Source organism: Anticarsia gemmatalis, chromosome Z (assembly GCF_050436995.1).
Source record: "Anticarsia gemmatalis isolate Benzon Research Colony breed Stoneville strain chromosome Z, ilAntGemm2 primary, whole genome shotgun sequence".
In the NCBI taxonomy this organism is placed as follows: Eukaryota; Metazoa; Arthropoda; class Insecta; order Lepidoptera; family Erebidae; genus Anticarsia; species Anticarsia gemmatalis.
This window is the reverse complement of record NC_134776.1, coordinates 20,266,621-20,284,685: the sequence shown is the minus strand read 5'-3', so window position 1 is coordinate 20,284,685 and position 18,065 is coordinate 20,266,621. Positions and strand designations below refer to the sequence as shown.

The following is an 18,065-nucleotide window of genomic DNA, read 5'->3' as shown; positions in this document are numbered from 1 at the left end:
AGCGATCCCTGAACTGAATATATACTACTCAATTTCTATCAAGAATATTGAAACAAAAATTATATCATAGACAATTGCTAATCAATCATCGCTTAAACCAGCAATTATTACTAATAAACAAGATACCTGGCAACCCCGTTAGACGATATTATCGAGAGGTATGCAATGATTACGCACATACCTAAACTATGCCTTTGTACCTATTAATTAAATTACAATACTGCTAAATTGCCTTACATGCACATAAGCCTATGATCGTGAAGGAGATTTAAGATTTAATAACCCTTTATATACATTTTTTAAATTCATTACGAAAACTCAAACAAGCATAGTTATCACTACTTATCTCTGTACGTAGCACCTCGTAGCTACTCGTAGCAATGTCTACGTCGTAGCAGTAGTCTACGGCGTCAAGAATTTAATTTGTTTCAAGCTTGCACTAAGACAAGAATCTTTTATCTAATGAACTTTTAACCTACAGTTTTATATTACAATTTCTATTGAAATGGTACAATAACAGTTAATTATTTAAATCAATATTTTTAAGACATCATCTTTTCAACATTTATTAAATAAATTTAACCCATTACTGTCCCGCTACTAGATATGTTTCTCCTTCAACAAGGACTTAGGTTAGGCCTTATCTCCTAAGTTGGTCAATAAATTAAACAACCTTTCAGAAACCTATACCTCATTTTAGTAGCACGCAATCAAATCCGAACTCATCACTAGTTTAATAACTAACTTGCACTTTCGTGGTACATTTGAAACATAATAACTAATTAATATATTTCGGGTAATTTATTTTGAACAAAGAATGCAGCCATAATACTCAATTATAATGGGTATTTCAAATGAGCTATATATATTCAAGTTTTTAAAATGTCATTTGAGAAAATGTTCCTACTTGATTTTTGTCTCCGATACCATGACTAAGTGTTCTATTTCTTAAAATCAATTTTATAATCGTACAATCGTACAATCAGTATATATTAAAGATCTAGTTTTTTCCTCCGTATAGTGTGTATTTGTTAACTCATGATAACAAAATAAGTATTAACTGTGAATAAAAGAAAACACATTATTCTCCAATGCACGCAAGAAAGATCTGTCTTTATAACAAACAAAACGGCAATTTCCTGCACTATCAACTATCGATAAATGTTATGTAAAAAAGTAATAAAATTAAATGTCCTTAGCGATTTTTTCTAGAACTATATTGATCAAATATATATATAGAAAACTGATCCGAGCCCTAAGCGTATTCCGCTAGAACTAATTTTCAATAGTCATACGCTCGCTTTTCGATAGTATCCAATGTGGAAAGTCGCGAAACAGTAGCGCGATTCTCTACTACTATCGACTACCGACAACCGGTTTGTCATTGAGAAATTTTGTATGACAATCTGATCAGCGCCTCTAACGGGCGTCGTAGGAACTATTTTAGCAATACATTCTAAATGTCAAACTTTCAATACTCGACAATACAGACTATACAGAATTGCGCTACTGGTGTACGCCTCTAACTGGCCTTGTAAAAATTATTTATGCAGTATTTTACATGTCAATTTCTCAATACTTATTATTACCGTTTGTAGATAATCGCACTACAGATGACTAATTAACTAAAAATGTTGTCGATAGTTATAATCATCTATTTCCAATATAATAAGATTAGCGCTTGTCAAAAGAACTAATTTAGTCATTTAATACGTCAAGCTAAAAGTAAACTATCCCTAAAAGTTTGTTGCTTGAACGATACGAGCTATAAATGTTTTGTATCCTGTAGTTTTATTCATAAACAACGTTCTAGACAAATATTGAAGCTCTATGTCTATGTTTGAAAGTAATTGATTTAGTGTTGTTTTTAATTAATTTACAATAAAACAAACAAACAACGTCTTAAGAGACACAATCTTAAATTACGACAAAGATACTCACACTACACTACCACACACACATAAAAAAACTGCTACTGCTAGATTTTGCCAGAATTTGGCGAAGCGGCTTAGTTTATGAAGCATAGAGCATTAGGTACTTAAACAGTGTTTCGTCTAATTACTGCCAGATAACTTGGATTACAGAATAAATGTCACTCAGTCTATAACCTCAAACAATTAGCGCGTAGGTCGTTTTAAAATGGTCTATAAACATCAAAACACAGTCTAAGTAAAAAAGCATACCTGAAATAAAAATGTACTGTTATGAGCAAACATATGTATACACTATCACATTCTCAATCGTATTTCTTGAAAAGAAAATATTAATTAAAGTATTACTATTAGTTAGCAATAAATATACAATGCTTTTTGTGCAAAATTACTTTAAAGCGAAAAACCAGTAGACATTTTACTATTTTTTGTGATAAAAATGCTTTTGAAAGTGTGATATCGTATACGTATTTTTGCTTTAGTTGCGCACTAAATGTCATCATAAGCGTACAGAGGTGGGCAATACCGACACACGGCTTTAAACCGTGTAATCGGATAGAGGAGCCCTTTGTAAACTCTCTTGTCAACCACACAACTCTTTAAAAGGAAATTGCTTGTCTTCTGCGAGCGGTCTCCTACAATAGTATTATAGTGTTTGAAATTCTTCAGACTTAAAGCGACTGCTGAAAAGACTAACAAATGTATGAAGTATGGAAGCGATTCTTGTTTTGCAATTTTCGATATTTTGTAGAATGCAGAATATTATATGGTTTAACGATTTGTAAAAGTATTTTAAAAAATCATAGAATTGTGGTAACGATAGAATAAGGTAAGGTGTTTGTCTTAAAAAAAGTCGACCTCGCACAAAATGATTGTCAAAATTGTAGTGCCTATATTTTTTTATGAAAACGTCGAGATTGTATTCCTTTTATAAATGTCCCTTTTCAATTGTCACTATCAAAAGGACAAAAGACTAAATTACAAGGTAACGTAAATTATACATTGTAAAATTGAAATATGCGGAGGACATAAACCCATTATTTCCACCCTCCATATTCTAACTAAATTCACATCCAGACAATTAGAACGAGCTATAATTAATGCTTTTGCAATAGAGAATCAAGCCCTAACAATTTGACAGTGTACTTAATAACATGTTCAAAACACGTTAAATTTTATGAAATATGATTCATTTTAGACATTTTTAATTCACGGTTTTTCCTCTTTTGATCCAAAGAAGCGTCTGAAGCTTACCAGGCGAAATTAAGACAGTTGTAGTTGTACTAGCTGTCAGTCTAACAATGGGATAAATTTTCTGACACTTATTTTTAATATTAAGCCCCGATTTGACATACTTCTAAATAAGTATTCGTTAGCGGTGGGATTTTGACAGTTGTTGTCATAGTTCATATGTTTGATAGATACTTAACACTTATCCATAACATTAAGAGCTGTAAAACGTCTCCAATTATGGTTTCTTTAAATCACAGTTAACTGAAGTGAGATTAAATATATCAAAAAACTAGTTACGTATTTTTTTTGGATCAATTTTAATTCCAAAAATTGATCCTTAATTGTAAATTCATTTGTTTATTGTGGTACTAGAAACATAGAGATAAATAGGAACATAGTTTAGAAGAAAATCTTTCATATTATGATTCTTGTTATTTATCTTTGTATTATAAATATTTCTAGTGCATTTGTTCTATTCAAATATGTACATTTATAAACTGTATCTAATAATTACTGTGTATAACTCTATAATTGTCACTTTAGAATGTAAACAACACGTTCTGTTGTCGGTTTGATTATATAATTACTAGTTCTTCGCACGTCGTAGTGCATTTAAAACTTTACAAGTGTAGGGTTGCAATAGCAATTATGATATCGAAGGAAAATGTCCGACATGACGTCTATTTACGACTGTTGACATCTATTAATTGGTGTTTTGCACTTGTCTTTAAGTTAAATATACCTATACCTCGGAATATGTTGAAAAAAACTGTATCATCTTCTTGTCGATATTTTTCTGACGTGTTATAAAAGCGTGTAAATATACTTTAAAATTTATATATATTTTTTTAAGTTACACTTAATATCAAATTGTAATTTAATTGTTAAGAGATTAATTGTAACGCATCAAAAACTTTCTTAAACTAACTCTCAAACTTGAACACAAAAAAATATATCGATGTACTCTATACTACAAAGCCCTACCGATTTCAAAGGCTCTAAATCTTTCCTTACCCTAAACACTAACATTTTCCTTACAAATCGTTTTATCTAACAACATAATTACCGGTATTCAGTAACAAACTATTAACAAAATGGAGACGATGCCACAACAGCCTAGAACGGCCGAACCTTTAATTATTCTCCGCTGACCAACTTGTCATGTACTTTGATAAAGGTATAGTCTAATTACCAATATTACTCTACTGAATACTGAACTGCCTCGGTGGTGCGGTTGGGAGTGTATATAACTACTGATCGTGAGGTCTTGGGTTAGATTCCCAGGTCGTGAAAATGGTTTTTGGTCTTGTCTAATTTATGTCACAGTATTTTTCGATGGTAGCTGGATTTTGGTAACGGTCCCGGTATGGCAATAAGCTCGCTACCTTATTAATGGCGAAACGTAAGTGTTTTTCATATACCGCTGCCCAAATTTTTGGATATAATGGGCGTGATACTATGGATAAAATTAAAATCATATTCAGAATTGATAGACAATAATCGAGAAATAAGAAATTTTGAGACTAGAGCGGTATTGTTACGTGATTCTCTACAATTGAAACTTGAGTTTGACATTTAAGATGAACTGCCAAATTAGTTCTTACGACGCCGTCAGAGGCGTTGATAAGATTTTCATTCTTCAAGCAAGACGGTTGTCGATACTCGATAGTAATAGAGAAACAGACTATTGTTTAGGAGGTCGCTTTGGTGTAAATAGCAGGAATACAACGTAACCAAGCGGTTTACCGCAAGCAGTGGCAAATAACGCTTGTATCTAAGCCGGCTTTTAGTTATTATTCCTGTTATTTTGATATAATATTCCGTACTGCGTGACCTTTACAAGTCACATCAACGAAGACGTTACTGTCAACCCCTTTTAGCAGTAGGCGTAAGAGACAGCTTGAGACGTGTCTCAAAATAGAACTCCAAGAATAGGCCACTAATGGCGTTTGGACCACAACTGAGAGAATGATTGAGTGACAGCCATTAATTCATAGACTAAGACAATGAGACTAAAGGCCTCTTTTTAGAACAATCGCTAATGTGGTCACCTCGATATAATGTGTAGTTTGATGGACATTGGACATTCTTGACGTATATGTTGCTAGCTAAAAAGCTATATAGATATCAAGTAAGAGGAAAATTTTAACCTTCTGTAATTAGTATAAAAGGATTCGCACGAAGTCGTGTTATTCTATGTTATCTCTGCACCAAAGTTTAAAATGATTTGCACGCCGAGTAACGTATCAAGAAGTTGCCTTAATGAATTAATTCTCTTTTACAACAAAGGTCGCATTTCTTAGTTCATAAATGTTTCAATATATCAACGACCTGTGTCTATACTAAGTTAATTTGATTGTAAAATCTCTAAACTCCAAAAGCGTTGTAGCCGTAAACAAACGAACGTCCGCGTCCGAGGTCAATTAACTCGCATTCAATTTGGGGTGAGAACTAAGTACCTGTCTAGACTCTGAACCACCACGTATCAAAATTCGACAGTTCGTATAGTACTACCCTTGTGTACAGGGGTGGAACACATAAGGGGAATCAAATACAATTTCAGAAGCACGTGGAAAAATTTCCAGAATATTTCATCAAGCTGTCTGGACTGTTATGTAGTTTCCACAAAGGATGCATATAAGGGTGGCAGATGAAATTATTAGGGATGTTTTGGGGTGCTTGTGAAGTCTGTTATTTGTAAACAGATCAGAAATAATGAGAGGCAACGAAAATGATCCGTAAAAGTATCCTTTGAAGGATTTTCATGTTGAAATACATATTTTCGTAATTGGCGTGGAAAAGTACTTAATTGCTAAAGAGATCGTTAGCCCTTTTTAGCTTTGATAAATGGTAAGTAGAGATTTAGTTGCCAATTTAGTTGCCAATATTTTGACACTGATTTTTGCACATAACAAGTGAGAGTACGTGATCATTGTTAAAATGTTCCTAATTGCTCTTATAACGCTATATGCCAGTACGTAGGTATAAGAATTTCTCAACAATATTCTTTAGAGCGAGACTCAAAAACCTTTTATTACTTCTAATAAATGTATCTTGCAAACACAAAGGCGCTTTTCAAAGAGAATACAACCTTTTAACGGAACGTAAGTGCTCTCAAAGAACATTTTCTTAAACAAATACCTGCCTTATTCAGTTCTTTATTACACTTCATACCTAGTCTTTATTGAAACCATAAAAGTGCATCTATTTTTATTGAAAAATATCTCTATTGTCCGCCTTTCTATTAGAAAATGCCAAGGAAATTGTTTTCATGGAAATTGCACCGCGACGAGCCTACTAATGCCATCTATTTTTTTACAAAGGAAATGTAAATAGTGCAATTGTTTGTGAGTGACAAAGACGACTGTATTGTATCTGTTATTACTGTCGCATATCATTAAAAGATGTCGCTGTCAGTCGCATTGTGGCCTGCGATTTCTTATTTATTATTTACAAAGCCTTGATAGTAGCCTTAGTGTTTCAATACGACAGCAGTTCACTGCCGCCTCGACCTAGGACTGGTCGCCGTGATGACCGTCCCGCGGATGTTTCCGCGATTTTTTGCAAAGTGATATGACTTTCCAAATTAAGTGATATATAAGACAGTGACAATGCTGACATCTAGCGGACATCACGTAAGTCTTTTTAACTTAATCATAATTTTTAAGCACATATAAAATAGATATTACTTTTGAATAAATAAACTTACACGATGCTTCGAGTACATTGACCCGTGGTCTATAACTAAAAAAAACGCGGCGTTAATTACAAAATGTTGTATTTTAACGTTTAGCGATTAAAGGCTTTTTACGAGCATGTTCCAAATAATTGAAAGTAAGGCCTTCGGTACACGAGTATTACATGTATCGATTTCATTGTTCGCGTGTTTGTGAGCAGATTTTTGTGTAATATAGTTAAATTATTGTTTGAAAAGACGCGTTATGTTACAAGTAAACTCGAAATTGAATTGAGGAAATGATTAGCCTTTCCTTCTCAAACCCTCGACTGTGACAAGGCGGCTCTCGAACAAGTATGCAAACGAAATATAGTAGTTTATTTTTAAATAATTTTAAATTATCGGTTATCGTAAAAAAATATATTTATACTGAGTGCGATACCAAAAGTGAGTTCGTAAAATTCGGGACAACTGAGTTCTGGAATTTTAATATCGTGATTTCGAAGGGTTTAAAGCCAACACGCATTATCTATACTTATAATAAATCTGTAGAGAGGTCAATTCTGTACATTAAATATATTTCTAAAATAACTATCAGGGGGTGATTAGTGATCGATACTGATGCCAAAAATGCAATCAGTAAAATTTTTGTCCGTCTGCCTGTCTGTCTGTATATTCTTTATAGAAACAAAAACTACTTGACGGATTTTAACGAAACTTGGTACAGTTTTCTATCTTTAATATAAAACTACATAATTATCATTATAATGAACAATCTTATTTCTCGTCTGTGTAGGGTTTAAATAACCACATGATTTCACTTAAAAGCTTCCGAATGTTGTTTCGTCTATACGATGAATGCAAGTTTATCCGATGTCTGGTTGCCATAGCAACGGGCTCTGCATAGTTTGGAAACAAGCGACCGTATTTACGTTACTAAAGATAACTTTTAGAAACACGGTGTAATGTTTCTGGTTTTATAATTTGTTTAAGTTATAGTTACTTATTAGAATTTTCCGACATCCGACGGCCTCGATCATATTACAAGTATAATCTAAGTTTTATTTATGGTTTTCAATATTATATCCTCAATGATAAGTTTGCAATACATATTTTACATTTACATACTTTTTATTTCCCTAAAGTCCTTTTAAAATAGCATTGATACTTTCGGTGTTTTTGATAGCTAACCGTTTCTGCTAACTATTAATAGCTAAGTCCTTATAAAGTTTACAAAATAATAATCATTATACTCGTGTTTCCTCTTCACTCGAAGCAGGTAAAAATAAAGAGGCCATTAATATTATCGATTATAAGATTACGAGATGGAAATAAATCGTCCAGAATATACAATACAATGAATAAAAAATATTTCAGAGTTGAAATATGAGCGGTATAAGGGAAAAAGGAAATATTATGATAACAGAAAAGATGTTCTAAAAAGGCCTATATTTAGATTTCAATGTTTGTACTTCACAATAAAATTGTTAAGCTCTTTATACAGGAGAGAGAGATCTTTAGAATTTCTAGGTATGTTTTGATGTGAGACGAGGAGTTTGTTTTTCATTGTAATATTATTCTTTTTATAGTTGCATACTTGTTTTAAGAACATAAGATCTTTGTTTCATGATTTAATTGTCATTTATCTAACTCTATCAAAAGTTCTAACTAATTTTAAAACAAGCAATAACTAGCAGAACTGTCCACATCAAATTAAGCTCAAAATTTTGTTTCAAAAGTATGTTTTGGTTGATAGTGCAACAGCAATGCACCAAACCACGATCTCTCAACTGCAACTCGGACCTCTTAACCATTGACTCAACATCAATTGAATTCGGAAAACATTTTGACATGAGACTTATCCATCTTTGCACTAACCAACAATCTATCAATACCCCGACGAAATAAATATAAGTACCAACACACAGTCTGCCAAAATCATTCCCCTATCCAGACAAAATCCATACCGTTCAGACAGTCATATACAAATCAAAGCTCACTTATGTATTAAACAGGGGATGTTTTGAAGGGTACAGACTAATTAGGGGTTGTTTCTGACGGGACTTAATTAAACTGCCCCTGTATGATACAGGCATCAAATTTCGACTGCCTGATTGGACGTCAGTGCAGTGAGTTAATTAATTTGGCTGGTCGCTGCATACGGCGAGTCTGTATTGCAATACTATAGATACAAAAAAGTTCTATTAAAGGCATTTTTCAACAAATATTTGAGATTTTGAGTGCCTCAATGTCTGTTCGTCGGTACATCTATCAAAGGGCTGTTGTTATTTCCTTATTTCTATTAGACTTTACTAAATAATGGCTTGGAGTTTGCTATCGTAATCGGGTAATGAATAAAAAAGATTAGCTTCATCGAAAGGGACTATTATTCAAAATTTCGAGCGGTGCATATTTTCTATAATACTTTACCTACACTTTTAAAAATAAATTTCTGTTTAAGCCGTTTCACAATATGTAAACAAACGGTTTTGCTAAGAGATGTCAATAGTAGAACACAGATCGTATCGACGATATCGCGTGAGTAGTACTCGTAACCGTTGAGCATGTATGACAAGATGTATGAATGTGAATGAAGCAGGCTTACCACGGATCGTAGCAAGTGTTCTTTAAAGTATGATTGCCTTATCACTTCTGCCTACGTCTTTAGGTATAGCTGGCGTGATGTTATGTCTGATGATTTTATATTTGCTAGACTTCATTGCTAACCAAACTTAATTTTATGATGCATCAAAAAATTGTCTGATGATTTTAGGTTTTTTTTAAAGTCATCATTGTTAATTGCGAACCAAATTTATTTTTTTGATGTAAAGCTTTCACTAACACTCGAATTTTGTTGGTTTATTAAGTTTGTGAGAACAAAATTCGAGATTTTTTGTTGATATATTAAGAGATCGCGAAAATTAATGATTCTGTATGATTATGAATTTAGCAAGTAAGTTTGTAAGATTCGTAGCAAATGCCGTTCTTTAGTCTCTGCCTACCCTTAAGGGGAAAAGGCATGATTTAAGTATCACGGAAAAAAAATTACTAATTAATTTGACCAACACATGATTATAACTATAAGAACTTCATCCACGTCAGGCATTCCGAGGTGAAATACGTGTTTGCGTTAATTCATTTGCAATTAAATAAATCAACACTCTATTGTATTTGTTTTATCCGTTTTTACCTATGTTTCTCAAGATGGCGCGCGTTTTCTCATACAATCTAATTGTGTTGGTATCAATTACTAATTAAGTCTTTGCCTTGTCGTATAAATGTAACATTAGGTGATCTATTCCCGGTTAAGTTTTTATATGCTCTTTAAGTAATTGTTTTGATATTCTGTGTATGTTGTACCTCTGAAATATATTCTGAAAGTAATGTGTTTTTGGTGGAATTTAAGTAGTAGAGAATCTTATGAATGAAATTATGAGTTTTTGTTAAGATTGTAGTTTAGTGATTGTAAAAGTTTTGTGACCGAAGTTTGATTTGAGTGCTTACATTGTAGTTGTAAAGGGTCAATTAGGTAATGAGACAAGAGTATTGAAATAAACATAATATGAACTAAGAGAATGTCTAGATAGTAATGTTTTACGATACATAATTAAAAAATTATATTAGTTATAAACTGTCGCTAAATGGATAAAGTAATAAGACCAAGTGAAAAAAAAATTCGCTAGCTGATAGCTATAAATTGATGATTTAAATGAGTGGCTGATGTTAAAACAAAAATTTTGATTATGGTTTTGTTACTTAATGTAAAATTTTGAAAAGAGCTTCCAATTCGCGTGTTAAAAGAAAAGAAATATTCGCCAAGATGCTGCCAAATTGTAATGACTAAAATCTGATTGAAATAAATGTATAGATCAAAATAATTCGTCATTTTAATTTAGAAATTCTCTATTACCTATACCTTGAAGGAATTTAATTTAATGTTACTTTCCAACTATAAAAAAGGAAATGATCAAGCAACATATTGATATATTGCTATTATAATGAAAAGTTTAAATTCATCAATGTCAACTCCATATCTTTACTAACCCCAGAAAATGTATTTTTTCATAATTAATCAGATTTCGAACTCACATAACTGCCTAACTCCGTTTTAGTTGAAGTCCCTTTTGTAAAGAACATATTTAATCTTCATAACTATCTTTGCCTTCGAAAAAACACTCTAGAGGAAATTAACAATTATTTATAAAAATACCCAGACATCCACTTTAAACCAGAAAATTTAGTAACCCGAATTAAAAATTCGACTCAAAAATCTTTCAAGACCTATCACAAACCAAAAAAATGTTATTTTCTGCAACAAAAATTTGAGATTCAGCAGTCGCCCAAGTCTATAGAAAAGCTAAACTAATAGTGTAAAACAAGTGATTTGATGTGCCGCACAGCCTTCATTCTACATCGCGAGCTTATATTCTATGTACTGACCATTTTTCCTCGGCGCCATCCACCTTGATGTCGGGAATATTCGGGATCTTCTTGTTCAGGTACGCGGACGAGATCTTCAGGAGAGCCTGGGGACAAAGGAATAGGTGTTAGTAAATGATTTAAAGAGGGGAGGGGAGGGGGGATCTGTTAGGTCGGGGAAAAAGTCTTTTCGCATAGAGATTTTATTACAAGTTTATACATAGTGTAGTATGTATGAACTTGTAATAAAATCTCTCTAGCTCCAAGAATCACAAATGAGTACACGGTTCATCAGGTTTCTTAGTGAGCTCGTGACGTACACAAATATTGAGTTTTTTTGTGTAGAGAACATGTTCTATTACAAGTTTATACATACTATAATGCGAAAAGACTTTTTCCCCGACCCAATATTGAGGGGTTAATTTGCTTGTGAAAAAGTTAATGACAAGTATTTTAAGTCATTGGAGATTGAGTTAGTTTTCGTATTGATATTCTTGAAATGTGATTGTTTGAAAAATATTTAATCTTATGAGTTATTTTTCAAATACAAAGAAAGACTTAAATGCTTTTTACTAATAACAATATCTATCGTTTGAACAACTTTAAATTCAGAGAAGAAATTGATTGCAACAAAGAGATTTGATTGGGTAGGAAAACTATTAAAGATTGGAAGAACTTCGCATTTCAAATAAAAACCTTGAAATGTTGTAAATCAATTAATATAATAATCGTTTTCTCAATTTCCTTTGAGTAAAACATTCACAATTAATTTTCGAGTTCTTACTATTTGATATTAATTTAGAATTCCCGAATTTTGAGTTTTGCATAAAATCTAGTGGCTTTGAGAGATAGTTGTGAAGCAAAATGTGATGTAATTTAATTTAATTATTTATTTGCAAAGTTATATGGAAGTTTGTTTCATTTCATTAACTTGAATAAATATGAAACTAGGGTGGAGCATTTGGTAGCCGAAAGCGAATTGAAACATTTGTTGCCAGTATTTTATTTTAAAATAAATTTAAAAAATAAATGGCGTAGAATATTAATCGAGAACAATTTTTTTTTATGTAAAACGCAACTAAAGCTTTTAAAGGCTTTATATTTTTATATAAAACTACTAAACCTATCCGTACACTATCATAAAAATATATTTTAAGCACCGTAATTTAAGCACGAATATAATTTTCCAAGTTTACTCTTACTCACGTATTTAAATAACCAACAATTTAAAAACCTATAGTCACTTCTCTTTAATCCCGATACAATAATATATTCCCCTCACAATACTCTCTGAGACAATGTTACCGAAAATACGAAGCAACAATTGCAACTCATTAATATTTCACACATAATATTCAACGAATTCGTGTTGTGAAAATTGAAATTGACAGATCGTAATCGCTTCCGAGATCGGCTATTCATTTAACTACACCGTATAAACCCGGCTGCTTCTAATATTAGTTTCGTTTTAATTGGCCACGTATCATATTCGCGGCCTTTATTCCAATCATTAATATACACTGCAGTTTGAAACTAGTTTGAATGAAGTTTGAAAGAGAACTCACCTCGCTAGCAAATTCCTCCGGTTTCATCTGCACTTTGACGTTAGTATTAACTTTGAAATTTAACGGTTTGGATCGTTTAGCGGGATCGATTTTACAGCAGAATTTTTTGGCCACTAGGAGAGGCATCTTGAAGAAAGTTGACGCGAATTTTTAGGGAAAAATTTAGAATTTATACACTTGTAAGATAATTTGGACTTGGAAAATTCCTACTGGCGGTGATTTATTGGTTTAATTTGTAAAACATGTTGCCGAGACTGAGTCGAGACGCGAACTGAGCGGTGAGAGCCTGCGCTCGCGTTATCACTTCGATAGTGGGGGCCCCGTGTTAATCCTTTGGGGCGGATCCTTTTGCGTATTCGTTCTGTTATTGGCTCTCAGGTATTGCGACGATTATTTCAGGGCGCAGCTGTAAAATAACAAAGAGGAAACGCATACGAGCGCAATGCCTGCACACATCTATTTCTATAGGTGGGATTTGTCTATAGGATATATTATTTTCTAGCTTTGACCGGCTAGAAATTTATTTTATTTTACAAATAAAGTTTGCCTTTTCGTACTATAAATGGAGATAGACAGTGTGTACTGACTGTCGTGTGTACAAAGCTTTTGCCTAAATAAACGCTCATTCAAAGCCCAAAATGTTCTGCTAGTTTTTATGGGATAAAATTTAATGAGCGCTCTTCGCGATGGAGTACGATGCTGCAGGTTAAACAGAGTGGTATCCAGACATTCACAAGTGCAGTTAATTGGCGTTTCTCACTGACATTTAGGGATTTTATCAAATAAACAAGCCGTGTTTTCGGAAAGCATTAAAACGATGTAAAGGAAAATGCTGCGCTATTTCATTTATCATTTCATAAACGACTCGCTTTTCAGCGATTTAAGCTTGCTTTTGTGGCCATTTCGAAATATATAGTCACGTGTGTTACGCGGAAAACGTTTGTATAGCTTTCATTTAGCTTCGAGTCTATAGGCAGCAATAGTTTGTGATTCAAAGCAGATTGTTTGTTTTCCGTCACTTTAGTACAGCTAGCTAGCTTTAGCTAGTTTGAACTGTAAAAAAGGTCATAATAAGAATAAGTTCAACACGATAACCGTCCGTATTTGCTTAAAAATCATTAAGGTTAGCCCTAAAATAAAACTAGTAACGCATTTTTGCCGACGGACAAGAATAAATAACAACCAAATATCATTACACCAAGTAGACGATCGTTTGAAGTTAATATTCAAACGCTTAGAAACCGTAACGATTTTTTCGATAAGAGTATTTATTTACCTCTCAAACAAATTACAGACACAAATACTGAGATGGAATTAAATCGTCGCGGCGCGTCGAGGTGAAAGATTTTTTAATAATCAAAATCAACACCTTTGTCGCTTAGGCTAAATGTTAATACTTATAGTCGATACAACTAATTAATCTAACACAAGCTTGAAACAGAGTATGGAGTCATTAAAGAGGGCTTGTTAAAACTCAAAGCCAATCATGTAAGGAGAGCTAACAAGAGATCGTGGACATTTTTTTCGATCGTGAAATGATTTTCAATGTGATTAGTGATAAGCTGGTCTCGTAAGGAACTGCCAACAATCAAGTATGTAGATAAAGAACCAGTGTCACTGCTTGTGGATAACTGTCGGATAACCAACCCGATATAAAGTGGCCACAAATGTATAAAAAGAACTGTCGGTATCGATACTTATTAAGAGAAGCTGATCATAAACATCAGTCATGAGCTAGAGATTAATACTACACGTGCAACATTTAGAAGGTGAATTTAGTCCGTAACTTGGTTAATCCAAAATGATCATGCAGTCGACTACGCAGTAATTGGACAACGTTGGTTATTCGTAGAATTGTGTGCGCATTCGGTGATTTCCACCGGCAGGCATCAGTGATCGACACGTGCCCGTCTGTGGCATGATATTTTGGATATTTTGCTATGATGCCTCATGATTGGGTTTGCTAACAATTACTGAAATACACGAATGAACTGAAAATACGATATTCGGAATACAGTGTGGAATATTTTGGCTTTGGCTTTGTTGCAGATATTATTTAGGCAGATTCATCATTAATAAGTTTGTGTGCGTTGTTAGTTTTGTGTTATATCTATTGTGAAATAAATATTTAAAGCAAAAGTCTTTTTTGGATTGATTTTTGAAGATAGATACAATGTTCAGCTCTTTAAGATGGATGCTAAAATGTTTTATGTATACAATATACATATTTTGCTTTTTTACACTTTTAGTGTATGTTTTCACTCAACTCATTCACTGTACCTATAATACAGCATAGGAGGACACGTAAAAAGTCAGTCTTGCTAAATAAGACAAGTCATGTCTTAGACGAATTGAACAACTTTGGCCTTACTTTGACTACAAACCACACGACAAATAAATAAAACAGTTGCTTCATAAAGAACCCGTTAAATAGAAATATATACGTAAACATTCACTCCAAGATGTTGACAAGATCAACAGACCGTGCTCAAATATGTGCAGCTAAGTCAATTTGCGATCGAAAGCTAGTAAGACGAGACTTGGAAAATAAAATAAAACCTATCTTGTTAACTCGCGCTTCGATTACACGGATCAATGAACGCACAACTTGCAAACTTATTTATCAGTTAAAATTAAAAGTTTCACGTCGTATTTTCTAGAAATTGCACATTTCAAATTGATACAGCTCGTTATAGGAATCTTTGAAGTGTGAAAGTAACGTGGATGTGTCGTATATTTGTAATATCTGTGCATATTTGCCGGTATGATATGAATGCGTAAATTGCAGGTACTTGACAGCGCCTTCGAGAATTGCGTCGAGAATTGCATACATTGTAGATTTATTGAAGGATGTTTAAGTTGTTTGCAAGATTTATACGTGAGGTGTTTGTTTTGATTATATTTTAACTTTCCAGTTGTGTTTAGCTAATAATTATTTGTCTGTTCATAAAGGCTTTAGGTTAAACAATAGTTGTGTTCGGCTGACCATCATTTACGAGTGAGTGCGTTTAGATTGAAAATCATATTTTCTTGGTGATCTTTAAGTGGCACAAAAATTGCACATGTTTGCCTTCGCTTTTAAAGTAAGGTCAGCACCGCAAGCCACATTGGTAGCGACAGTTACTGCCGTACTAGTAAACGTCGCGTAACTATAATTAGCTATACGGTCTTTTAGTTGTCAGTATGACATACCATCCTCATAAACTTTCGCATTCATACACTTACTTACACTATTGTTACATTATATTACACACTTACATTATTGACTGTATATAATAATAAACACACGATTGCTACACTTTCGTAGCGACATGCTACGTTACTGCTACGGCGTAGCCACATATCGCTACAAACGCTATTACGAAATTCTAAACAATTTTATAAAAATATATTTTACATTAATTACACAACAGTACATAGATTAGTACAAATTTCAGTTGTTTCTTCTCTCTTCGCAATGTGTTGTAAGCAATATCAACTGAATACTTGTGAGATGTCCCTACTTATAGTAGAACCACCTCACAAGAGTTCAGGCGATATGAGTCTTCTTGTCTGGAACCGGCAGTCAGCATGTTTGTAACACAACAAATAATACATACATAATATCACGCCTGTTAAACCAAAGTTGTAGACAGAGGTGACATACACACATGTTTCGCAATTAACAATGTTAGTTCAACGTAATAGGGAAATGTTTAAATATAAATAAATTACGAAACACCTAAAGCACTTTTGTGTGACTCATATGAATCCGAGTCCTTATGGCAGTCAGCCACACTACCGATTGATATATTTTATGATATTTATTTTACTTATATTTTAATATTTTTTCCTTTGTACAATGACAAATTATACATAAAATTAATATTGAAAGTATTTATTAATTGTTAAATTATATTTTATAAATCAATGTAAGAAACAAAATATCTTTTATTGTAATACATATAATTATGTTTGTCTGTTTCATATCTCCGGACTACAGAGTCCCAGACATTTGGAAGGCGTACGTGGGGCCGAAGCCCTTTTACTTAAAGGCGCTTTTTAGACGGCTTTAATCTTTTAGTAATGTTCACACAATCCAATATTATAATATTTAAAATATTATTATTATCTTATGACCTTTCTCCTCTGATGCTGCAATACATGATGTTTCTTGTTCTTCTTGTTGATGATGTACCACTCATAGAGTACTGAAGTATGGTATCGTGTGCTTCGCTCAGCCTCCGATTACCTACTTCGGGACCCTACAAGCAGTGGCGTAGATCTTGTCCCGAAGACATTACTTACACACTGTTACAAGTAGATACATGCAAATTAGCTTTAGCCCGCGTATTCGTCTGCATTGTTTGTGACAGGGCAGTATTTTCATACAAAATTTAATCTCCTATTTTATCCCTTTGGGGGTAAAATTGATTAAAATCTTTTCTGAACGGATGCTGACAACATAACATCTACCTGCATGCCAAATTTCAAACCGATCAGTTTAGTGGTTTGGGCTGTGTTTGATAGATCACCATGTGAGTCAGCCAGTCACCTTTAAGTTATATATGTATTTAGATACAATGTCTTATAGTCTCAAGATGTAGGACTAAAATACTGGATAGTTTTTATCTTGGAAATTTCACGAGACCGAATACAGTGCGAGTCACAAACCAGAATAATTCGATTTTGCAGACGAAGTCGCAGGCAAAAGGTATAGTCCGACGACTTAATAGTGAGCCTTGGCATGCACAAATAATCTAGATTATAGTTTAGTAGTAACAGTTCTATTAAACAACTTTCTGAATCGAACAGTCCACCGTTAGCTGCATATGCCAGCTAAACACTGATGTGTAAACCTTCAAAAACCGCGAACCTTGCGTACAAAGACCCTCTACTAAGTTGTCAAACCAAATTTAAGAATAAAAGTCACATTCAAGTCAAATGCTGTTCTCAAATAGATAAATAAATACCGAGTTTCCTCCACAGAGTTATTCAAGCTCTTCGAAGGAAGTGAATTGACAGAAATAGGAACGTTTTACGTGCCTTTTGAATCACTGTACATCGAAATTGGTACATTGAGTTTCAATACGCGGTATCTTGCGGTAGAATTGCAACGAAATATAAGCTTCAGTTTGATTTAACAGTTACGAATAAGTGCTGGATAACTGTTTTAGATCGATTAACAAATTTTATACATTCTTTTCATTCTATTAAATACATATGCGAAAGTTTGTGAGGATACATGTTTGTTTGTATGTA

At 33.2% G+C, this 18,065-nt stretch overlaps 1 protein-coding gene across 3 annotated transcripts in view; it reads right to left on the bottom strand.

Moving 5' to 3' along the window:
• nwk (FCH and double SH3 domains nervous wreck) overlaps window positions 1–18,065 on the bottom strand; it is a 147,383-nt gene that overhangs the window by 46,539 nt on the left and 82,779 nt on the right. For 2 of the 3 annotated variants that reach the window (XM_076134628.1, XM_076134629.1), the window contains exon 3: window positions 11,281–11,366. In XM_076134628.1, the coding sequence (XP_075990743.1) occupies window positions 11,281–11,366 (86 nt within the window). Of the gene's footprint in view, window positions 1–11,280; window positions 11,367–12,824; window positions 13,144–18,065 lie in introns of those variants that run through there. The other variant, XM_076134630.1, reaches the window with a different exon arrangement.